A 25755-nucleotide genomic window follows, 5' to 3' on the forward strand; every position below is an offset into this window, starting at 1 on the left:
GCAAAATGATGTGACAATGAAACCCTTACTGCTAATCAAAACCAAACTTCTTAAATTGCTACATAATGATGAACAAACTGAACGAAAGTACCTCTATTCTTATGATTTGTTCATGCCCTAAAGATTTCCTCAAATTTATTGATGCAATATGTGTCACTATAGTATCCAAGCTATTGATGCAATATATCACTGTTGTATCTGAGCTATTGATGCAACATGTCACTTTTGATGCTTTCAAAGTGTTGATACTTCTAATGTTGGGTCTTTGTAGTTCTCAGAACTAGGGCACAAAAGGAACCTTCCAGAATTGTCTTTATGTACAAAGATCAGTGATTTGTCACAACTTAGCCATAACTCAAATCTAACGATTCTAATTTTGTTGCTCTGCTAGATCAATGATGCTCTAAACTGCAACAAAAGAACTACAAAACTCACTCAAAATGTTCTTCTATATTAGTTTGAGAATGACTTTAGATCAAGTCTTATCACAAGTTTCAGTCCAACAACAATTGTCAACAAAAGATACTATTGATCTGTGTTGATTTTGGGTAGTATCGGATGTGCTCTAACCACAAAATTTGGTGGAGAGGTTGGGGCTCATGAGATCTCCAATACCCAGAAAGGGTTTGGGCAGTTTCTAAATAGATCAGGAGATATTAAAATAATTAATATTTTTAATGGAGTCCCTAAGTCTAAACTTAGGGAAAATAAAATATTAATGTGTATTAATATGAGTCTGTGTTAGAATGGTCCAAAAGACATTGATCAAGCCAGATCTAATCTTAGTCGTTGATTAGAGACTTAATCTCGGTCGTTGAGATGTCAACAGGAAAAGTATAAGAGGAGGCTTGAGGGGCACTTGGAGGACACATTGAGGGAGACTAGTCAGTTCAATTTCTGGAGTGGGGTTTGCAGAGAAATTGAACCAGTGGTCTAGAGAGCAGTGAAGAGGCAGCAAGTACGGAACAGAGAAACGGGAAATCAGCACAGAGGCAGAAAAGGCAGACGCAGAGCCAATAGAGCCAGAAGGGCCTGCGTCATCCACGCAGAGGCTACAAGAGTGACACAGAAGGCCAGAGAGGCTACGCAGAGCCTCAGTAGGCTGACACAAAGGTCAGTGGGGCCTACGCAGGATTCAGAAGAACTGCTGAAAATTTGTCTATGTGTGGGTAAGTCAGTTTGGCACCCTGTTGTACTAGAAAATTGCTAAATAATAAAATCCTCCCTTGCTGCATCGGTTTTCCCACATTAGGTTTTTCCAGGGACATTAGTCCAAAATAACTGTGTCAATGTGTGCATATATTTGTTTCTGTATTACATTGTGATATCTGCAATAGTATTTATTTTAATGTTTGTTGAAGTAATTTCATGAATAACTTATGATGAAATAAGTAGGAAAAGTAAATCAGTGGTTGCAGTGATAGAATTTTTACATGGTATCAAAGCAAGTAATTAGAGACATAAAGGGAAAATCAGTTATGGGTTGAGACCACGATGCAGAGGCATCCACCTCAAGAGACTCTCGCAGATTTTCAGAAGATTGCACAAGATAGAGATTTCGATTTCTCTATGTTAGCTTCCAGATTGGAAGAAGAAGTGGCGTGCATGACTAGTGCTGCATCATCATAAGTATGGTATATAGACAGTGGAGCCTCGTGGCATATGACGGGAATCAGAGAGTGTTTCTCAGAATATCGAGAAGAGAAGATGAACTTTCAGATCACCATGGGGAACAAGGCAAAGTGTACTCTAGTATGAAAAGGTACCATAGTTTTTCAGACAAAATCGGGGGAATGGTTTCGTGCCACAAATGTACTGCATGTACCAGGATTTGGGATGAACTTACTTTCCGTGTCACAACTACAAGGCAAGGGCTATGACGTCTACTTCATCAAGGAAAAGGTATATGTCAAACACCTAAGCTAGAAAAAGAAAGTGCAGATCGAGATCAAAAGTAATCAGTTGTATAGACTACAACTAGAATCTCCAATGGCACTAATAGGCAGTCATGGGGACAAAGACCCGAACGAACTATGGCACAGAAGGATGGGTCACTTACACCATGGAGCTCTGAGAATTCTCAGGAGCACTGTAACAGGAGTTCCGGATCTGAGTACAGAATGAGATGATGTATGCAGGGGATGCGCTCTAGGAAAGTATGCCAAGGCGGCATTTCCTAGGAGCAACCATAGGGCCAAGAGTGTACTAGGATTGATACACTCAGATATCTACGGACCTATGTCTGTCAAAGCTCTCAGCAGTGTCGAGTATTTCCTTACCTTCATTGATGACCACTCGAGGAAAACTTGGATCTATTTTCTGAAAACCAAGGATGAGGTTTTCTGTCGATTCAAAGAATTCAAGGCTCTAGTGGAGAATCTGACAGGTAAGAAAATAAAAGTCTTGCGCTCAGATAATGGTGGAGAGTATGTCGATAAGGACTTCACCAATTATTGCACTAAGGAGGGCATCAGAAGAGAGTGGACAACTCCCTACAATCCAGAGCAGAATGGGGTAGCAGAAAGGAAAAACAGGACTATTGTAGAAGCAGCTAGAGCCATGCTGTATGATCAGGATATGCCAAAATTCCTGTGGGCAGAAGCATGAAACACAGCTGTCTACGTTCAGAACAGGACTCCTCATCAGGCATTGGGCAAGATTACTCCTGAGAAAATCTTCACTGGGAAGACACTTGAAATCAGTCATTTCAGGATATTTGGGAGTTTGGCATATTGTCGCATACCCAAAGAAAAGAGGAAGAATTTAGATCAGACTGCAGAAAAGGCGTATCTGGTAGGATATAGCGAGAACACTAAGGCATACAGGATCTATCTTCCAGTGAGCAGGAAGGTAGTAGTACGACGAGATGTAAAGTTCATGGAGGACAGAGCTTTCAGAAGATCTCGCGAAATGCCTTCTAAGGAGCAGTTGAAAGAGGATATGTTGGTCATGCCTTTTCAACCAGCGGAAGTGAAGAATTCTTCCTCAGATCAGGAAGATTCTCAGGATAAGGAAGAGGAGCGTACAGAAGCACCTATTGACAGAGGAAGAATGAGTATGGAACTTCGTCAAATTTTGCATGATGCAGAAAACTTCATCGGAGAGCCAAGGAACAGTAAAAGGGAGCGAAAACAGCCATACAGGTATCATGCGTTAGTAGCTCCAGATGCAGAGCCTGCCAGCTTCAAGGAGGCAACTCAGCATCAAGTCTGGCTAGATGCGATCGTGGAGGAGTATAACTCCATAATAGTAAACGATGTCTAGGAGGTGGTGTCAAGGCCTCAAGACAGATCTGTGGTAGGTTCAAGATGGATCTATAAGATCAAATATGCTGTGGACGGCAGTGTTGAAAAATACAAGGCCAAGTTTGTGGCTAAGGGGTATGCTCAAAAGGAAAAGATTGACTATGAGGAAACCTTTGCCCCGTAGCTAGGTATACATCTATTAGGACCGTGATATCTCTTGCAACCCAGATGGGATGGGAGATCCATCAGATGGGAGATCCATCAGATGGATGTCAAGACGACATTTCTAAACGGAGTAATAGAAGAATTATACATTGAACAACTAGAGGGTTTTGAAACTCATGAGAAGAAGTCTCATGTATGCAGACTGAAGAAAGCCTTGTATGGGCTGAAGCAGGCACCAAGAGCGTGGTATGGTCGAATTGATGGCTAATTGCAGAAGATGGGGTTTGTCAAGAGTGACGCGGATCCGAATCTCTACTATCTGGTTGTAGAGAGCGAGCCACTTATCTTAGTATTATATGTGGATGATCTCTTCCTGACAGGATCATCCAGACTAATTGAAGACTGCAAGAAGAATCTAGCCACTGAGTTCGACATGAAGGATCTGGGACGAATGCACTATTTCCTAGGGTTGGAAGTTTGGCAGCAGAAAGGAGAAATCTTCCTTGGGCAAGGAAGGTATGCTACAGAAATCCTGAAAAAATTCGGGATGGGAGACTGCAGCTTATGGCTACGCCAATGATCACCAACTGGACGAAGATTGATGCATCAGAAGATAAGGATGTTGATCCCACCCTATACCGACAGCTCATAGGGTCTCTGATGTATCTAGTCAATACGAGGCCGGATATTTGCTACGCCGTCAACACCCTCAATCAGTTGATGGTGGAACCAAAAAGGGCTCACTGGGCAGCAACCAAGCACGTTCTCAGGTATTTACAAAGAACCGTTGATTATGGGCTCTTGTACAACAAGGGGAAGGATATTAGGTTGAGTGGATTTACTCATGCAGATGGGGCAGAAAGTTCAGTGGATCGGAAAAGTACCTTTGGGTACTGTTTCAACATTGGATCAGGAATGACCTCCTGGTGCAATGGGAAACAAAAGTCCGTGGCTCTGAGCTCGTCTGAGGCAGAATATATGGTAGCAAGCACAGCTTCGTGTGAAGCCATATGGCTTAGAAAACTGTTGGTAAACCTATTCAGAAGAAATATGGAGGCGACGAGGATCATGTGTGATAATCAGAGTTGCATCAAACTCTCTGAGAATCCAGTATTCCATGATAGGTCGAAGCATATTGATATCCGGTGTCACTTTTTTAGAGATTGTGTCCAATGAGGAGTTGTATAGTTGAGCTACACTCCTACAGGGGAACAAGTGGCAGATATCCTCATTAAGGCCCTTGGAAAGTCAAAATTTGACTACTTCAGGCAAAAGATTGGGATGGTAAAGAACCCCTTTCAGAAGTAGTGTGTGAGCAGCACGAATGAAGAGGGAGTTGCAGTGCAGATGGAAGTGTTGGGAGAAAGGACCAACAGCAGCACAGATACAGAGGGAGTTGTGCAGATGCAGTATTGGGAGAAAGGACCAGCGGCAGCACGGATGCAGAGGGAGCTATCATACAGATGCAACAGTGGTAGTAGCAGAGTCATGGGCAGTAGTACAGGAGACAGCAGTGCAGAGGATGTTGGGCAGGAAGGACTAGCATCAGCACAGGTACCGATGCCAGATGATCAAAGTAATACTCAGTGAGGAGTATTGCTAGAGCACAGTGCTCACTAAGAGGGAGTGTTGATTTGGGGTAGCATCGGATGTGCTCTAGCCACGAAATTTGGTGGAAAGGTTGGGGCTCATGAGATCTCCAATACCCAAAAAGGGTTTGAGCAGTTTCTAAACAGATTAGGAGATATTAAAATAATTAATGCTTTTAATGGTGTCAAGGCAGGCAGTAACTCCACAAAACAAAAATTGATTCGTATATTATTCCATAGGTAGGTCATTGTTATATACAATAGGAGTGATTGTTCAGTTCATCTCCCGACGACTGTTCACATTCCTAATTTATTTATTTACACAAAATTCCCCCAATCATGAAGATTAGGTGTCAACATTCCCCCCCCCCTTAATTTGAAGGGATGTTGGTGAGTCCAAGCATCATTCTGAATCGTTCAAGCTTTTCCCTTCCAAGTGCTTTGGTGAAGATGTGTGCAATTTGCTCATTTGTGGAACAATGACGGAGATGGATTGTTTTGGCCTCAACATGATGTCGAATCAAATGATATTTAGTATTGATATGCTTTGTTCGATCATGGAACTTTGGGTTCTTGGCCAACTTTATTGCAGAGGTGTTGTCAATCATGAGTGGAGTTGATTGTACTTGTTTTACCTGCAAATCTTCAAGAATTTTCTTGAGCCACACAATTTCTTTCGTTGCTTCAGTTGCTGCCACGTATTCTGCTTCTGTTGTGGAATCTGCTGGAACTGATTGTTTGCGTGATCTCCAGGAGACAGCTCCTGATCCAAGACTCATAGCATATCCTGAAGTAGATACCCCAGTTTCTTTGTCTCCATCGAAGTCTGAATCGGAGTATCCAATCAAGCTGAAGTCGTCCACCTGTGTATACTTGATTCCAAGGTCTTGAGTTCCCTTCAAGTACCTTAGAACTCTTTTTGCAGCAGACCAATGTCCCTCACAAGGCTTTTGCATAAACCTGGAGAGGATTCCAACAGCAAATGAAATGTCTGGTCTGGTAGTAGTGAGGTAGATGAGACTTCCTACAAGTTGTCTATACTTTGTTGCATCCTCAAATTCCTTTCCTTCAATAGATGTGAGCTTTAAGTTTTGTTCCATTGGAGTAGTAAGAGGATTGCACTCTGTCATGCCAAATCTGTTTAACAAATCTCCAATGTATTTCTTTTGAGAAAGAAATATGGACTTTGGATGTTGGGTTACTTCAATGCCAAGATAGTAATGAACATAGCCCAAATCAATAATTTCAAAACTTTTCCCCAATTCCTTCTTTATGGATGCAATGTAGCTTTCATTGTTCCCTGTCATTAAAAGATCATCTACATATACCACAAGATATACAACTATTTTGCCAACTTTCTTGACAAATAAAGTTGCATCATCAAGATCAAAATGATTGAAGTTGAGTTTCAGAAGATGCTCAGTTAGTTTTTCATACCAGGCTCGCGGTGCTTGTTTGAGGCCATACAAGGATTTCACAAGTTTGCATACTTTATGTTCATGTCCTTTCACAGCAAATCCTTCAGGCTGGGACATAAAAACATTCTCTTTTAGATCTCCATTCAAGAAGGCAGTTTTTACATCCATTTGATGGACTTTCCAACCGTTCTGAGCTACTAGTGCAAAGAGTGTCCGGATGGTGGCCCATTTTGCTGTGGGGGCAAAAGTTTCCTCATAATCGATCCCTTCCTTCTGTGCAAAACTTTTTGCCACAAGCCTAGCTTTGTGCTTGTCAAGTGAGCCATCAACTTTGTACTTGTTCTTGTAGACCCACTTGCAGCCAATTGGTTTGGTTCCAAATGGAGGATCAACTAGCTTCCAAGTGTCGTTCTTTATGAGAGCATCATACTCCTTTTGCATCACTTCTTTCCATTCATCATGAGAAGCAGCTTCTTTGAAGGAAGTTGGTTCAAAATCTGTAGACAAGTTCAATTCACAATCATAAGAAACATCCATATCAACAGGTGAATTAGAGTCATCTACATCACCTCCATTTTGCCAGTTTGAATTTCTGGTTCCTGTTTTTCCAATTTCATCAAGATGAACACTTTCAAGTGTCTTTGTCAGCCACTTTGGGGGACCTTTCTGAGATGGTCCAGGTTGTTCTATTGATTGAGTTGGGACTGAATCAAGATTAAGTCTCCCAATTCTATCAATTACATCACTTAAAGCATCATCCGTTGTTGGAGTTTCATTCGGGGGAGAGTGTTCTTCAGAAGAAGATTCCACATGTTGATCTAGAATAGGAATCCCCCCTTCAAGATGTGGAATCTGATTATCAAATTTTTGAAATGATTTCGTTTTTGTGAATCTATCCAAGCAATCAAGTTGCCGTTCAACAACATTGTCAGATTTGGATGATTCAAGAAAAATTACATCTCTAGATACAACAAACTTTTTATTTACTTCTTCATAGAGGCGGTATTCTTTGGAGGTGTTTGAATACCCCAGGAAGATACACTTACGACTTCTAGCACCAAGTTTGTTTCTATGTACCTTTGGTATCAAAGCATAATAGGTGGAACCAAAGATCCTGAGATGTTTTACCGAAGGAACATGTCCATACCACAATTCATAAGGAGTCTTGTTTCTTATAGCATTAGATGGACATCTATTCTTTATATATGCAGCACATAGAATAACATCAGCCCAAAACATTATCTTTACATTTTTGAAGAAAAGCATGGATCATACCATATTCAAGATTGTTCTATTCATTCTTTCAGCTACACCATTCTGTTGGGGATTATAAGGCACAGTTGTTTGATGTTTGATCCCATGTTGGCGAAGATAGTTTTCAAATTCATTTGATGTATATTATTTTCCATTATCAGTGCGAATAGACCCAATATGAGATTGTGCATCATTTTCAATGCATTTATGAAAATTCTTGAATGTTTGAAAGGCATCAAATTTGTTGTTCAATAAATAAACCCAACACATTCTGGTGTAATCATCAATAAATGTCATGATATATTTATTTCCATTAGAAGAAGGAATAGGCATTGGACCACATAAATCTGAATGAATGAGTTCAAGCTTCCTATGTGCTCTTGAATGTGAATCATGAAAAGACTGTTTGCTATGCTTTCCTAGAATGCAAGCATCACATTGCTTATGTTTCCTAGGAATTGTAGGCAAACCAGCAACACCATTTTTCTTCAATAAGCGGAGATTGTCATAGTTTAAATGTCCAAATCTATCATGCCATAATAAACTTGATGGAAGTGTACCTTTTTCATGATGAGAAATATATGAGAAATGTTGTGCATGAGCAGAGGTTCCTTGCAGTTTGAGAAGCCTTTCTTCTTCTATTCCCCTCATGAAAAGTGAGTGGTCAGAAGCTTTTCTTACCTCAAGTTTGCCATCAAACATATGAATGGAGTGACCTTGCTAGCGGATGTGGACCAAGGATAGCAAGTTTCTCTTGAGCTGTGGGAGATATAGAACATGATCCAGAAGAAAGTCTGGAAGACCAGGCAGTTTGAGCCTGATTGTGCCAAGCCCTGATGGCTTGATTTTTGACTGATCTGCAAAGTATACTGCTCCATCAACATTATCAGTGAAATCTTCAAAAAAATATTTTCTATGAGTCATATGACAGGTTGCTCCTGAATCAAGCAACCAATCATTTTTCGAAGAAGCAAGTGAAGCATTAAACAAATCTTCATTTACTCCAATGTTACATTGTGCCTCAATATAGTGAGCGGATTCAGGGGCTTTACCTTTGTCTGTATCATCAATTTTACCTTTCTGTTGGTTTCTTTTCTGCTCAATTTTGTCCCATGGTAGCTTGCATGTAGAGGCATCATGTGATCCATTTCTTTTGCAGCGAATGCAATGTAAGTCTGTCTTTTCTCCTTGAGAATGTCTGCCCCCATGCGTCTGAAGTATCTTCCTCTTCCTCTTCGTCCACCTCTTCCTCTTGTAGAATCTTGAGCAGGATGCTTTTCTTTATGAGCAAGGCACACAGTCTCTTCAAAAGATTCAGGGGTTGTCTTATTTCCAAAGGCTTTCTCTCTTTCAGCAAACTTTTTCACAAGAGAGTCAAAGGTTATATCTTTAAGATTTCCATTTGCTTGTAAAGATTCAAAATAATTGGAGTAAGTAGGATAGAGTGCCTTGAGAAAAGCAATAAGAGGGATATCCAGCTCAACCTTAGTGGATTTGATATCATGCATTATAGATTTTACTTCAGATGCAAGAGCAAGAGGATCATTATTTTTCAGTTCAAGAGTGAAGAGTTTAATCATGAGCTGAACAACTTCAAGTGCAGAATGTGAGTCATAGAGTTCTTTCAGCTTTTGTAAAGCTTCAAAGGCAGTTGAATATGATGAAATATGGCGACTCACCTCTTCATTTACAGATGCGGCGATTAATGCACAGGCTTTGCTATTCTTGTTTTACCAAATGATGAGCTCTTTGTCTGATGTAGGCTGCACTGGGTCATTGTCTGCTTCTCCGACACACACTCCTTTCCACAACTCATTGAAGATGAGGGTGTGTTTTATCATCCGGGACCATTCAGGATAGTTCTCCTTGCCAGTGAGAACTATTCCTACCATAGAGATGATTGAATGCATTCTGTAAAAAAATACTTCTGCTGGTAAAAAAAACTTCTGCTGATATACAGTGAAATTGTACTCAAAAGGGCAAAAAGATTTCAAATTCTTTATGCACTATGTTTTCTTCAAATGTCTCCAAAATTTATAAAATATCCTCATTTAATATTTCCATATCACCTCCCCTTTTATTTTCTTTTAAACAAGAGCTCCACGCACAAATGAAAACCATTCAATATATATATATATATATCATTCAATATATATATACCATTCAATATATATACCATAGACCATTCGCTGGACCGATTCAAATGCAGTTCATAGGCGGTGTATATCACTTAATAAAGCCGCAGTTTAAATACTATTTCAACTGCACAGTGCTAAACTATTCAAATAGCGTTCATACCACAGTTCAAAATACTCAAAACGCTCTGTCATTCAACATATATATTGACCAGACTTTTAAAAGAAAGAAGTATGGCAAGTAGAGACAGACATTAAAATACATCGGGCACGGTTAATAGAACATCCACAGAGCGTTATGTTGCAATCGACCTTTTTTTTTTAGCAGTTTGCAATACCACGGAGTGCAACACGAATATGCTGCGACCGGGCCCCTCTCACAACACGAATATTACGCTGCCGCTGCGCAGAGCAGCCACACCATTACGCAGAAGGTCTCCGGTTCATATCCAGCAGGGTATTGTGCAACTGGACAACTAAGGAAGTGATGGATCATTCAACGTTCAACGAAAAAAGGCGCCGGAAATTGTATTGAAAGCAATGGGACAAGCAATAAGCAAGACTGTAGCTATCACAGAGATTATAAAACGGAAGGTTCCTGGACTGTATCAGAATACAGAGCTCAGCTTGACAAGCATAACTGATGCTTGGGACTATTGCCTCTGGAAACTACTCAACATGTCTCTATGATTGCAATTACTCTTTCAACAACGCCACTGGATGAAAATACAACTGGCTATCAGGATCCATTGAGCGGTCGATACCATCAAAGCTCACTGATTACGAAGCCAACAACATAGCACCAGGAAGCATGACACACAAGGTGCCAAACCAAGGGAGGAGCACAACGCGTTACCATCATTCAACGTTTCAATAGTGAGTTTGCAGCAAAGGCAACGCGTTATGGACAGAGATGAGTTTGCAGAGAATATGAAACGGTTTTGGATTCTGAGCGCATTCAAATGAACAGGGCGCAAAAAAAATCATAAATAGAATATGTCAGGGCAGCGCAGGTGTGGCAGACAGAACGTAGGTATGGCAGATAGAATTATAGAGAGAGCAATGGAGCATATCAGGAGTTACAAAGACATAAAGGGTAAACAGGGAGCTGGCTCTGATACCATGTCAGGCCAGGCAGTAACTCCACAAAACAAAAACTGATTCGTATATTATTCCAGAGGTAGGTCATTGTTATATACAATAGGAGTGATTGTTCAATTCATCTCCGATGACTGTTCACATTCCTAATTTATTTATTTACACAAAATTCCCCCAATCATGAAGATTAGGTGTCAACAAATGGAGTCCCTAAGTCTAAACTTAGGGAAAATAAAATATTAATGTGTATTAATATGAATCTGTGTTAGAATGGTCCAAAAGACATGGATCAAGCCAGATCTAATCTTAGGCGTTGATTAGGGACTTAATCTCGTCCATTGATATGTCAACGGGAAAAGTATACGAGGAGGCTTGAGGGGCACTTGGAGGACACACTGAGACTTAGGGAAAATAAAATATTAATGTGTATTAATATGAATCTGTGTTAGAATGGTCCAAAAGACATGGATCAAGCCAGATCTAATCTTAGGCGTTGATTAGGGACTTAATCTCGTCCATTGAGATGTCAACGGGAAAAGTATACGAGGAGGCTTGAGGGGCACTTGGAGGACACACTGAGACTTAGGGAAAATAAAATATTAATGTGTATTAATATGAATCTGTGTTAGAATGGTCCAAAAGACATGGATCAAGCCAGATCTAATCTTAGGCGTTGATTAGGGACTTAATCTCGTCCATTGAGATGTCAACGGGAAAAGTATACGAGGAGGCTTGAGGGGCACTTGTAGGACACACTGAGGGAGACCAGTCAGTTCAATTTCTGGAGCAGGGTTTGCTGAGAAATTGAACCAGTGGTCTGGAGAGCAATGAGGAGGCAGCAAGTATGGAACAGAGAGACGGGAAATCGGCACAGAGGCAGAAGTGGTAGACGCAGAGCCAAAGGAAGCCACACAGAGGCAGCAGAGACTACGCAGAGCCAGAAGGGTCTGTGCCATCCACACAGAGGCTGTAGGAGTGACGCAGAAGGCTAGAGAGGCTGCGCAGAGCCTCAGTAGGCTGACACAGAGGTCAGTGGGGCCTACGCAGGATTCAGAAGAACTGTTGAAAATTTGTCTATCTGTGGGTAAGCCAGTTTGGCACCCTGTTGTACTAGAAAATTGCTGAATAATAAAATCCTCCCTTGCTGCACCGGTTTTCCCACATTGGGTTTTTCTGGGGACATTAGTCCAAAATAACTGTGTCAATGTGTGCATATGTTTGTTTCTGTATTACAGTGTGATATCTGCAACAATATTTATTTTAATGTTTGTTGAAGTAATTTCATGAATAACTTATGATGAAATAAGTAGGAAAAGTAAATCAGTGGTTGCAGTGATAGAATTTTCACAATCTGGGCTTAAAATGTTAGGAACTTAATTTACATTTAGGCCTCAGATACAAACCACAAGTAGCCAAAAAGATTCAGATATTTGGAAGTTTCTACACGAATTTGTAAGGAGCCTTGTGGATTACTTACCAGATCAACCTTGCAAATAACCCTCAGAGAGGATATCAAATAGGCATGTTGCCACACAATCTAACAGGGCCCTAGGAGGGGAACCTATGAGACAACTACTAGACTAAGTGACAACAATGGGACAAAGACCCACCATCACCTCAGTCAACACCCCCTGCTCTTTATGGACTTTCATCGATGGGAGGAGTCCCGGTAGGAGAGGAATCACTTGAAAAAGGAAGGATCAATGATCTATGTGTGAAGTGATTCCACTAAGCCCATTCAAGGAGAGGCACAACAATGATTCAATGCTTCAAGGAAGCTAAAGGCTCTCCAAGAAAGACCTAGGATGGAGATCAAGACCTAGGGCTTAAAAATTTGCAATAATGATAGGTATGCCTAGAGTCAAGGCTCCAAAGGTGAACTAGGACCTCTCTGAAAGTCTGCAAAATGGTTTAACACATCAAATAGGCCTTTTTCTCTTCTTGAGAGACCCAGTAAAAGCATATGCTAGACCTAGGGTATTTAGGGATAAACATTGGAAGAAATTCTTCCAAGGTATTCACTAGGTCAAGGTAAGAGAGGGGAAAAGGTCTCATGATTTATTCTACCGACTACTAGGCTCATATGACCCTCAAAGGGCCACCTTATTCAAGGAAAACTAACTAGGTTTCCCTTCTAGGGCACACAAATTAATGGAGAAATAACTGTGGGAATTCCATTAGAATTTGAATACTCCCCTAAGGAATTTCGTTGGATGCCCTAGATAAACATCCAAAGAAAGAGAGGCCGAAATTTAGGAGAAGAGAAAAGAGAGGGAATAGAAGGGTGATCACCATTTTTTCTTGGACCAGCACCTAATCCTTGGGCTATGGAGTCTAAGATGATTCAAGATTTTCCAAAACCGTCTTCAAGGAGGCTAAAGAATGATGCCCTAACAACCAATCTTGAACATTTACCTACTCAAGATTTATGGATTTTCATGGAAGAAAAACAAATTCCCATCCACTAGGAACATTCATCTAATTGTCATGCAATGAGTAACATGTGCAATTTACAACCAAATAACCTTTTACAATGATATTCAACAAATTAGGTCACAATAGATTTAACTAGTTGCAATAATTCCACACTATACATTATTCCAAGAGAAATCTTGAACAAAATAGCACTTGCAAAATGACAATGAGATATATCCAACCATAAACCAAGATGTAGCTCCAAGAAGAACGAAATTCTAGCTTCCAAAGATATCAAAATGCATCAAAGAGTCTCCATTTCGTCCAGGAAAAAGTGTGAATGTCTTTTACAAGAGGAATCCAAGTGATGATGATGAGTTCTCACAAATGAGACTCATCTCTATTTATATGAGTCTCTCCTAATTCAATTTAGCCTAATTAGCCCCAAAAATTATAAAATAATGTGCTAGATACAAGTCTTGGTGACAAGCCCACCAAGTAGCTATCAAAAGTGATGAAGAAGTCATCCATAAGTGAGTTGAAATGATGATGTCATGATGAAGAAGGGCTATTGGAGGGCCTCGTTGAGTCCTCTAGGTGCCATGATGAGAGAGAGGGCTCCATGAATGATGGACAAGGGGATGGCCCCTTAATCTCTATGTAGGTCATCATGTGGTGCTCCAAAGTTCTCTTGGGGCACAACTATTGGTCTCATAGGTCTCCTAATGAAAGATAAGCTTGTAGGATGCTCAAAATGAGGGCTCTGAAGATGACACATGCCCTCCCATGTCTTCAAAGTGAGACAAACCTCCTTTGGGTCTCAGATCAGCTACCAAACCATGTGTACACTGCGAAGCCGGTTGGGACAATGTTGGTCCAGGTGCATCATCTCATGAATAAGGTAGGGCAACGAACAAGCTGTTGAGGGTGTTGAGGGTGCCCACAACATGAAGTAATGCTCTAACACATGACAGTGTCCCATGTCTCTCAACGCATCCCCTACAAGTGTCAATATGATCCTCTAGTGGGCTTGGGCCCCATTTAAGTTGCCTAGCCCATGATGAAACCACATGCCGATTACATATAAGATCCAATGCGTCTCCTCGCCATCAGATACGACAATTCATTATTGCATCTATGTGAACCAAGCTTCTTAATCAAGGGCACAAATGGGACTTCATAATGGGATTCCTTTCCAAATTTGGAGCTTTGAGCATGTAATAGTGTAACCTCCCTCAATAGGAGTAGATAATAAACAATGTTATTAGGTGTTCCCAACCCCTAAAGGGAAAGACATATCCAAGGTTCATCCTTTAGGTGATAGGGGTCATGTGAATAATGATGAGGTGGATAGGGACACAAGGGTCTCAAAGCCAAATGTCATGGGTTCAAGGGTGGTAATTATGAGGGATGTCCACATATTTGAGTGTATAGATGTAGGAGGGAACATCGTGATACATGAGTTACCCCAGGCTTTGTTTTTCCACCCTTCTTCATTTGCCTCTTGCATTTTCTTGATTTTCCTTTATTATACTGTTTGAGGCTCTAGGAGATGAGACCATGTTGTGTATGATATAAGCAACAATTACCCCCTTAAGATGGAGCATTTTATCGCCCACCAAGGGTTGGGACATGCATGCGTTTCTTAATGATGGGGGCACTCATGGGGCCCTAGGAACCAAGGTGATGGCCATAATGGAGGGGTGGAGCTCATGTTTGGCTTTTGCCCACATGCTAATATAATGTCTCATCCATCTTTTGCATTTTGTGATATTATTTTCTTTTGTATGTAGCCATGATATACTTTTATCTTTCATTTTTAACTGCATCAACCTCCAAGGCAACATTTCCAGGCCTAACCCAAACATGTGTATAATGGGAGTGGGTGTACCAAAGCCTTGAGGACCTAGAGAGGGAAGATGATGAAATAGGGCATGTAATGTGTGGAGGGGAGTGAAAAATGTGAAATGGGAAAACGGGACCGTGCTACCAAAATCAAGGTTTCCCAAGTAGTGCCCATCCTGAAGCTATAAGCCAATAGGGGAGATCCCACGAGACTAGGGTTGAGTATTAACCCCCTATTTAAGGTGAGGGAACAAAACTACAGTCAAAACCCTTCCTTCTTCCAAGTCACCCAATAATCCATACCTAATGTGCCGAAGGAAAAACAAGCATAAGCACCTGATTATAGAATGAAAGACATACCATTAGGATTGGATGGCCCACCTTCAAACATACATTCTCGACAGATGGGTGAGGAGACCTATGACCGGTTCAAGGAGCAGATATCAACTGGCACAATATATCAACGACACTGGTGGTTGTCAGGGGCTGCCAGCAGAAGACAAATCTACAAGGGCCGAAAGTTCTCCACTAAGTGCCTCAGGTCTATGTTAACACAATGTGTGCCCTAGGGTTGAAACTTCTCAAAATTAGGGTTGAACCTGTCATTGAGATAATTCTCAATATTCTTATTTGTGTTTCTAAAAGGGCTTATCTCAACACTGCCTTAGAAGTTGATCAGATTATTCAAGATGAAGCTTGAAGGCTCAGACTTCAAACGGTGCATAGATATGCCAATGAAACCTCAATATAGAACAGTTCAGTAGCTCTCGGATCTCTTGATTAGGGCACAGAACAGAGTGTTAAATTACTCGAACTAGGGTTTGTTCTTAAGGAAAAGTGAATTCAGATCATGCTTGAATACTTGCTATGAGGAGGCTGAATGGATAAGTTGATCTAAATGTAAAAACCCCAAGGAAAGACTTCAGATAGGTTCCAATGGGAGGGTCAAATGGCATCAAAACATTAGTGAGTCCCCTTATCCAATTAAAAACCAAAAGCCTTTCTTCAAATCTCCAAGAATCTTTGCCCTAGTAGGTGCCAAAAATTCCAAAAATGAGAAGGCTTGAGATATCACATTGATTGTGCTTGAAGGAGAGACAATTAAGCCTTGGATAGAATACAAATACCCTCAGTCACCTCCAGCAATATCCCAACCCAACCAAACAAGAAAATTCAAGATGAATATTTCCAAACCAGACCTCCTTCGTTGATCTTCAAGTCTACACAAGGCCGCAAGGATATCACAAAAATTCTTTCACGAGATTAGCTTCCAAATGCCGGCCTTTGAGGAGAGGAGGAGCCTCCTTTTATAATGTCTAGAGAGTCTTCTATGAGGTGTTGGCTGAAATTCAAATGGAGTGAAATATTTTAAATTTTGAATTATTTAATTGAGGTCGACTTACATATATGGAGGGAACCTTCTTAAAATAAATTTCAAATTTGATTTTGAATTTTTCTTGGAGCCAAAAATCCCTATGCCCATGAAAAGACTCCATAAAATATTTAATTTAAAACGTATATAAAGGTCCTTCTTGGCCTCATTATTTGATTACTTTGCTGACTAATGAGAAATTGCCACATCATCTCCTTTTGGGGATTTTGACCACAAGGGTGCTTTGACCTTCTGGAGGGCATATCATTCGAACCATGAGGAGGTCCAAGGCATGCCATATATCATTAGAATTGGCATGACGAGGACTATCTAATGAAGGTGATCTTGATCCCAAAAATCGTGATTTTCCATGTCATTTTTGTCAACAAAAGCGGGGCTTCTTCTAGCGTTGCTTGGATTGACATCAATGACATCCACTTTTCGACATGTTTTTAGGTTCTTTCTTAGATTCCCTCTCTAGTTCTTCTTGATCTGTCAATTTACCCTCTAATCTGACCTCCGCATTAGAACCTCCATCTTCTCCGAATAGCCTAAGCTTATTGGTCAAGGCTGCCATGAGGAGGCTCACATTATGATTTATATCTCTGACATGTGCTTCCAGCCATGCAAACCTCTCCTCTGCAGGATCTTGAGGGTTATTCACAGATTTGTTGGCCATGACTGGGGTTTTGTGACTTTCGGCTTAAACAATTTGAATGCCCTACAACTTCCCACAACATACTCAAGAAAACCTACTATGATACCAATATGATCTATAAACTGTCATGTATACTCCACTGGACAATTCCTCACAACAAATCTACTAAAACAGACTAGAAATTCCAAAATCTACATTGAGGATTTATTTCTCCCTAGATTTCTAGATATTTTAATTATGTTTATTGCATATGCATGCAAATTATAATTATGCAGAAAATAGAGAACATCAAAATAAAATTCACAAACCACAAATTAACACAAGATATAACCTGGGAAAATCTTTCGAGAGAAAACCCAGGTAGAAGGAGAGGTTGCTCTACTCTCTTTCTCTGAATGAAAAATGGATGCAAGTACAAAGAAGTGAGAACTATGACCTGTGGGCTACTACAACTCACAAATCCTCTCCGTTTTCTCTCTCCCTATCTACTCTCAAAGTCTCAGTTATCTTTCTCATCTATGGAACAAAATGCACTCGAATAGAATGGAACCCCTTTTCCTCCTAGTGGCATGGTTATAACACAACGTGATAGCGTGCTAGTTGTTAAGTTTGACTCCTTCAACTCTTAACCAGAGTTACAATATCAGCTCTTCTATAGTCTTCTTCACCATGATCATGTGGCTAGCCCCTTTTCCATGAATAATGGGAGCTGATGTGGCATCCTCTCAAATCATGGTGGTTAAAACAGGGAGTTTAACTTCTTGGTGCCATAACTTTTGCATACAAACTCCAATTGAAGTGATTCTTGCGTCATTGGAAAGGTATTTGTGTGTAGAATAGTGCTAGAAAATCTGAAAATGTCATGCTTAAGCGTCCAAGTTTTACGCCCAAAAAAACATCGTTTGATGCCTCAAACTGCTTCAAGAAGGTTTCAAACTCCAATTCACCAAGCCAGGACCTGCCAGTAAAATGGTTTTATGAGTTGATTCCTCCACTTTTCCACTTTTAAAACATCAAGATGGATGAAAAATACTATAATGATCCAATCCGGATCAGAAGGCATGATCACAACCAACATCATAACATAGCACACAAGAGCATCGTCACCAATGTCAACACCGAAGAGTATGTGGCTATGAAGAGGCAACAATAACCAAGAAAATCAACCACATAGTCCACTGAATCAACATCTCATGCAACATCAAGGAGGATCATCACTATGTTCATCCAAGGACTATCCTCAAGCAAAAATAAAAGGCATGCATCTCTATTCTATCAGCATCCCTGCAAATTATCCCTAAAATACCTGTTATGTGAATAAAATCACAAATTTACCACTCATGGCATTATGAAGGGTAACAGAAGGAAACTGAAGCTACCAGAAACTGGAATGAAGAATGATGCAACTAAAAATTGAAATATAACAAACTAACTTGACTCAAAGCAGGAAACTGAAAGTAAAAGATGACGTGAGACTTGATCTAAGAAATTGAAGACAGTGGCGAACTCATCCTGACCTAACATACTCCTTTGGAAAGGAGTGAAACATTGTTCAGTGAGGGGCAGGGTAAAAGGCCTCAGGTGTGTGCCATTCACCCACCCTTGGCTCATGAGTCACAAATGAGACTAGAGTGCTGTAGGTCTTTCTTTGCCCTGGCAGTTTCATACCCTGACTTGAGGGTGGAATCTACAGAGGATTCCTACAGTTGGGGAGTGGATCTTTCCTTTGCAACCAGTTTGGTAGACAAAATCATGACTAAAGATAAAATATTGTCTAAAATATATGTATTTCTGTTATTGATTCCTTGAATTCAGTCCATATATGTGAATTCTGTAATGAAATGAGTCATCAGCTGGAAATCTTGCATTACCATACATGTCAATGGAATTCCATTAGACATCTTTGTTAACCATTCATTTTAAATAAATTTATGGATTTCTTAACATAACTGTCTATGCACATATTTTTGCATATGAATGCATTGATGGAGGCTGGGAGCTATCAGAAGTTCATTTCTCTTCATGATTATTAGATCTGATTTGGAAATCAATAAGAGATTTGATTTGGAGTGCCCCAGTGGCTGAGAGCAGTGTCCACACACACTACAAAGGCCCTAAGCAAGTTTGTTTACACTTTGTAGCTGTTAGGTTAAACATAAAATTATTGATCATTGATACATGGTCAATAAGTGTGCTGTGGGAATGCATCCTTCACTATGTATATATACGACATATTCATGTTTTCAGAGGTTATATGTTTAAACTTTTTATGACACGAAAGTTGTCATATTTGTCGCTAATATTTCCAAACAAGGACAATTTTTGCTTTTAGCATGTTGTATTATTATCTCTTTGCCTCCATCTTGAAGAATGTAGAAACACAGATTATGTGTATAGGACATGAAAAATGCCATATTGTCTCTAATTTATCTGAAGATTGACAACATTTTTGATCAGCATGTTGTTTTATATAATATCTCATTGCCTCGATCTCGAAGAATATAGATGAAATTCATGCAGAATTGTTTATTTTTCAAGTGACTCCAATGTCTAATACTATTTTTTTCTTTTGTATGTATGTAGCACTTCCCAAATGGGAAGACTATATTCATTTCTCTGGAATAGCATGGACACATGCAGGGACGAAATAGTGGCCCATTTCAGAATGAATCCTTCTATTTTTGTTCCACTTGTGGATGACTTAAATCAGGAAGCGGTTACCCCAGGAAAGTTTCTTCTACTTGATCAAGTTTACTGGAAAGATCCAACTGGCTGCCTTGATCTGTTGGCAAAGGGAACACTATCTTCTGCCAAGAGTTCTGCCATTGATAAGATGTGCCTTCGAACCTTGTGCCAGATCTATCCAAATCTTCATGGCCTTTTTGTGAATGAATGCTGTTTACAAAGAAGCCCTGATTTTGATGGTTATCTTACAATACTGAAGCATCTTGCAAGTATTGCTTTACCATCAGAAGTGTACGAGGAGGTAATCACACTATCATAGTAAGGATCGAATGGTTGTTGATGTTTTTGTGCCTATAGCAAAGATCTTTCTATGCTTGTTCAAGTCTAGACCTAGTGGTGAACTTTAAACACTGGAAAATTGTTGGCAAAAGTAGAATTTTGGGGTTGCATACCAAGCCTACAAGATGCATACGTAAAGGGACTAGCCTTGGTGTAACTCACTCTCTCTCTCTCTCTCTCTCTGCAAGTGCAAACACATGCACAGACACATAATGTTTGAATACATATATTGTGGCCGTTCATTTAGTCTGGACAGTGCATCTATACCCACATAAAAAGGAACTGCGGAAACCAAATACACATGCATATTAGTACCTAATGGGTATTAGATAGTGATAGTAATTTATTTGCAGTCAGGGTTTTATTATTTAGATATATAGGTCTGCTTCATATTAGTTTATATATAAAGATGGCCCATAACCTTATTGTTGTGCACAGGTTATGCAAGTATTTTACCTGTGGGCTGAAGATATTGAATCTGAGAGGATAGACTGCAAGGAGATTTCCCGGTGGAAAGATTGCTTACATGACTTAGGCAATTCAATTCTTCCAACCATGAAGGACAAATGGGTCTCACTCCATCCAAATTTTGGAATGGTTTGCTGGTATGATGATGCAGAAATTGGTGAACAATTTAAGCAATGTAATGGAGTTCATTTCTTATGCATTGATGCTGGGGGTAAGCAAAAGAAGAAGACAAAAGACAGAGTTCGAGCTAAACTTATAACATTTATGCGTGCAATGGGAGTTTCTTCACTCTCGGAGGTTTGCTTTTAATATATTTCAGTCACAGTAGTTTTTATTGAAGTTGTTTTCAGCTTATGTTTGTCCTATTAGACACAATTCAAAGGGGGTGTTGAATGGTGTACTTATATTACTCTTAATTTGTCAGTTCATTGTCTAAGCACAACACCATATTTCATCTACAGGTGGTGGTGCGCGAGGCAATAGTTTATGGTGTTCAAGACAATGAGAAACTATTTTCCCTCGTTAACTGGATTCTTCCTTATGCTCAAAGATACCTGTACAAAATGCATCCTGAAGTATACCGTGCACTTAAGGACAATATGTTGAACAATCAATTAAAGAAATTGCGTCTTTTTGTAGTCGAGAAACTATTTTACAGGCACACTTTACAAGGCTGTCCCACTGTCTCAAACAAAAGGCATGAATGCAACTCTCTCTTACAGGTTGGATGGGATATTCCTTTTTCTTTATCACTAATTTATAGATGCAATCAATTCTTAAATTACAAAAGCATTCGCTAATTTTATTAACTAACTTTTTATATGAGATAGACTTATTCGATAACCTAGCCTGTGAAATGGATCTACCGTAACACTAACACGGATTGGCTGATGACAATGAGTGATCTAAATACTCGAAGTAATTTTTGAATCTGCAAAACCGACAGAAAAAACATGCTATGCAGTTGATCTTTAAACCTTCCTTGGGTTCTGGACAATGCTTCTCACTAAGTTGGGATTCTGTGTACTGATTAGAAGGCATCCTTTCATAATTCCCACTGTTGGTATAGCTATAACATCACATATTGTTGTAGAAGACTTGGGTTCTTCAAAACAATGGTTAACATACTATTGAGATTCTTATTAAGAAGTGGCATTATATATATATAATAGATTGTGAGTGGAAATATTTCTCATGTTGCATCCCATCTTGTTTTTATCATTCTATTCTTTCATCGTTCCTTTAGACATGGATTTGTCTTGCTTTTTTCTCAAACTGGAGTTGAGGGGTTCTCTTCAACTCTCTGACCATGATCTTCGCTACTATTTTAGGGATTGGGATTTCAATGAAGTAATATCATCTTTTAGTATCTTACCCAAATTGATATTACAGTAAGTTTTTGCTTGAAAAGTGAAAATGGTCAATAATAAGGTATTTTCTCCTCTCCGGGTCATTCATCTAGCACAACAGGTACTTGGCTGTTCTTTTGAGATTAGCTGAGTTTCACGTGTATCTATAACTTTGGGTTAAGTTAATTACTCGGAATATCAAAGTTATCTGCACGCCTTGATAGCTACACGCATAATTTGACACTATATGTTCACGAAGTAGTTTTTGAATTTGTAACTAATGCACTTTATATTTTTATTGCAGGGAAGCACCTTGTATATGTCTCGAACAGCTGACTTTTCTGCAATATACTCAGAATTATCACGTCTTTTCTTCAATGGATGTGTGGATATTCAACTGGTAAATTTTCTTCATCTTATAACTATCATGGCAGAGTCTGGGTCTACTGTGGGACAGACAGAATCATTTATTCTGAATGCACAAAGAATCCCCAAGCTTCCTGTGGAAGAAGTAACCTGGTTTTGCGAACATGGAGATGAGATTGACAAGCATCCAATAGTGGCAAAAACATCCCTTCCTGAAAATCAGTTGATGACTAAGAAGCCAGAAAGGATTAGCGTTGCTGCTAGTTGGCCCCCAACAACTTGGAAAGGAGTTCCAAAATCTGGAGATGAGGTACAGGCACAAGCAGTAAATTCCGTCATCAATCAAGATTCCGCAAGGCATGAACATGGCAATGTAATTGACAACACCCCCATATTTCATACAAAGAGTGCAGGTGCAAGTGATCTGGTCATAAATGCTTCTTCAGCTTCTGCTATTGCTGAATGTGACATGGACATGGAAAGGCTCAAATTTGATGAGGAGAGTGCTTTTGCTAGTAATGATAATCTTTTCCAGGGGTCATCCTCGACAGGACTTGAATATGCCAATATTAACAAATCATTTGAATTGTCTGCCCTTGATGAAATGGATAATTGGACATCTAATGTTTTAAGTAACAGAGATCAACTATGCCTGAGTGTAACTGATGATGAACAACAGCAGCTCACCGGTAGATTAGGAGAGTGCATTGTTTACAAGTATTTAATTGACAAGTATGGTCCAGCATCTGTGAATTGGATAAATGAAAGAGAGGAAATTGGGTTGCCTTATGACATTATTCTCAGAAAAGAGAATGGTAAGAAAGATTTCATTGAAGTAAAGGCAACTAGGTCAGAAAATAAAGATTGGTTTGAGATAACCAACCATGAGTGGGACTTGGCAAGCAAAAATAGTGATTGCTTCACCATAATTAGGGTGCTTTTGGGTAGCAGTGCATATGTAAAGCTTGTTATGCTTCCAAATCCCATGAAGCTCTGCCAACAGAAAATTTTAAAACTTGCCATTTTAATGCCTATCAATAAGCACTGTGCTATTCTAGAGGACACCTTCATTCCCCAAAGGGAGGAAGAAGATCGAAGCCTTTGACATTGATATTCGACAATATTAAATCCACTATGCCGATTAAAACGTTGTTAGCATGAATCTGTGAATTCTATATCAGAAGGATATTTTGACACATGAAAAAATGGTTTCATTGTAAATTTATCTTTACTCAATTTGATGTTTTGCAGTTTCAATAAGTTTTGTCACAGTTAATGCTCCTTTATTGCTCATCCATAAATGCATATAAATTTGAACTTATAAATGAAAACACATTGAATGATTTACTTCAAATATGAGCAGAAACTAGGAAAGCACACACATTAAATGACACATATTTTTGGCCAATTCCCCTGGAAAAGCCCCAAAGGGAAAACCAGTACAGAGTAAATCTTTATTATGAACTAACAGAAAAGGATGAATTTACAGCAGTGATTTCCAGCATTAAATAATATGTGCACATCTCAAAATTTGTGCCTAAACACCACCATGAAAATTGTGCCAAACTCCTCAAAATCTGTGCTTGATTTCCTATATGGCATGTATGGCCAATACAGTCAGAAACAGCAGCAATAAATGTCTCGATTTGTGTGTCTGATGTGCCTTGATTTCTGTGCAAAGTATCTTGATTTTTGTGCATGATTTTCTGTACTAGCTATATGATTATGTTCCTCAAAATCTGTGCAAACAGTGCCCCAATTTCTGTGCAGATTAACAGCTATATGACAGGCAATATATGTTGAAACTTTTCTTGGTTTGCATACCACTGAATAACCTTGGTAAATACGCCCTCTTGCTGCACCTCTCCTCTTTCTTAAATTCTTTGTCTCTCTGTCAATAAAAATGAATTGAATAACAATGGTGCCTTTCCCTAGAATCTCCTTTTATGTCTCATCATTATGAATTTACTCTAAACCTAGATGTAATGGCTCAGATTAAATCCTAAACCAATAAGATCTACCATTGTGATATAATCTCATTATCACAACTAAAGTCACTTTATTCATTAATAATGCACCAAAGTCACTTTAACTTCAAAACTTATAAAGTTGATGTTTTGATGGCCACTTTTGGACATTCACTGACACGCTAGATACCAAGCCAATGTAGAAGACACGTCTTCAAGCTAAAAATTTCAACACTCCCTCTTAGTGAGGAAGGTGTTCTTCACCATCCCCAACTTGTCTCTAGAAAACAAAAACTTTCCTTTCATCAACGACTTCGTGAAAATATCCACAACCTGCTCATCTGTGGATATATATCGAAGTTCAACTGCCCCTCTCTGAACATAATCTCAAATGAAGTGGTATCTAATCTCAATATGTTTTGACTTGTCATGAAATACCGGACTTTCCAAGAGTTTAATGCAACTTTAATTGTCACAATAAATCACTGTAGGTTGTAATTGTTGATCAAATAGCCCAACTAGTGACTTGTGAAGCCATATGGCCTCGCAATTTCCTGATTAGCTACGAGATACTCTTGCCTTAGCAGAACTTAGTGCCACTGACTTTTGTTTCCTACTAAACCACAACACAACTATCGAGCCCAAATTGAAACAACACCCTGAAGTGCTTTTCCTATCCACTACACTGCCTCTCCATTCTAAGTCTGTGTAACTAATGAAACTAACTTGATCCCCTCTCACATAGAGTCCAAAATCCATTGTACCCGGAAGGTACTTGAGCACATGTTTTGTTGCCACCCAGTGCACACTCCTCAACTCAACCATATATTGACTAAGTATTGACATCAAAGCACAAATCTAGCTTGGTGTTGATTAGATACATTAATAATCCTATCAGTGGACAATACAAGTTGGGATCCACCAATTCATTGTCAGAAGCACCAAGTTTCCTCTAGTTGTTTATCATTGGTGTTGACATAGGCTTGCAATCCTCCATCTTGAAATCTCTTCAAGATGTCAACTGCATACTTCCCTTGTCCCATAAAAATGTCTTTGTATTTGTCAAACTTCCAATCCCAAAAAATAATGCATCAACCTGATGTCTTTCATCTCAAACTCTAAAGCAAGATCTTTCTTGCAACTAGATATGAGCCTCTTTGACCTTGTAATAAAGAGATCATTCACATATAGCACAAGAATAAGAGGATCTCCACCAACCATTATGTAGTATAGGTTGGGATCCACCTCACCCTTCTCAAAACCCAATCTATTGAAAGTAGGTATTAATCCTCGAGTACCAAGGTCTAGGAGCTTGCTTCAATCCATATAAGGCCCTTTTTAGCCTGCACACATGAGCCTCTCTCCCATGCATCTCAAAGCCATGTGG

General features: G+C 39.5%; 1 protein-coding gene across 2 annotated transcripts in view; it reads left to right on the forward strand.

Annotated features, from left to right (window-relative positions):
- The window catches only part of LOC149173919 (protein NO VEIN-like), a 601966-nt gene extending 578305 nt beyond the window's left edge, over positions 1 to 23661 (forward strand). For both annotated transcript variants that reach the window (XM_089424783.1, XM_089424784.1), the window contains 4 exons: positions 19778 to 20180; positions 20657 to 20983; positions 21148 to 21408; positions 22340 to 23661. In XM_089424783.1, coding sequence (XP_089280909.1) covers positions 19778 to 20180; positions 20657 to 20983; positions 21148 to 21408; positions 22340 to 23506 — 2158 coding nt within the window. In that variant the 3' untranslated portion in view covers positions 23507 to 23661. The remainder of the gene's footprint in view (positions 1 to 19777; positions 20181 to 20656; positions 20984 to 21147; positions 21409 to 22339) is intronic.
- Positions 23662 to 25755: the final 2094 nt, after the last annotated feature.

This window comes from Pinus tabuliformis, chromosome 4_2, assembly GCF_031772625.1.
Source record: "Pinus tabuliformis cultivar Carrire ecotype Pingquan chromosome 4_2, CPIR1, whole genome shotgun sequence".
Classification (NCBI taxonomy): domain Eukaryota; kingdom Viridiplantae; phylum Streptophyta; class Pinopsida; order Pinales; family Pinaceae; genus Pinus; species Pinus tabuliformis.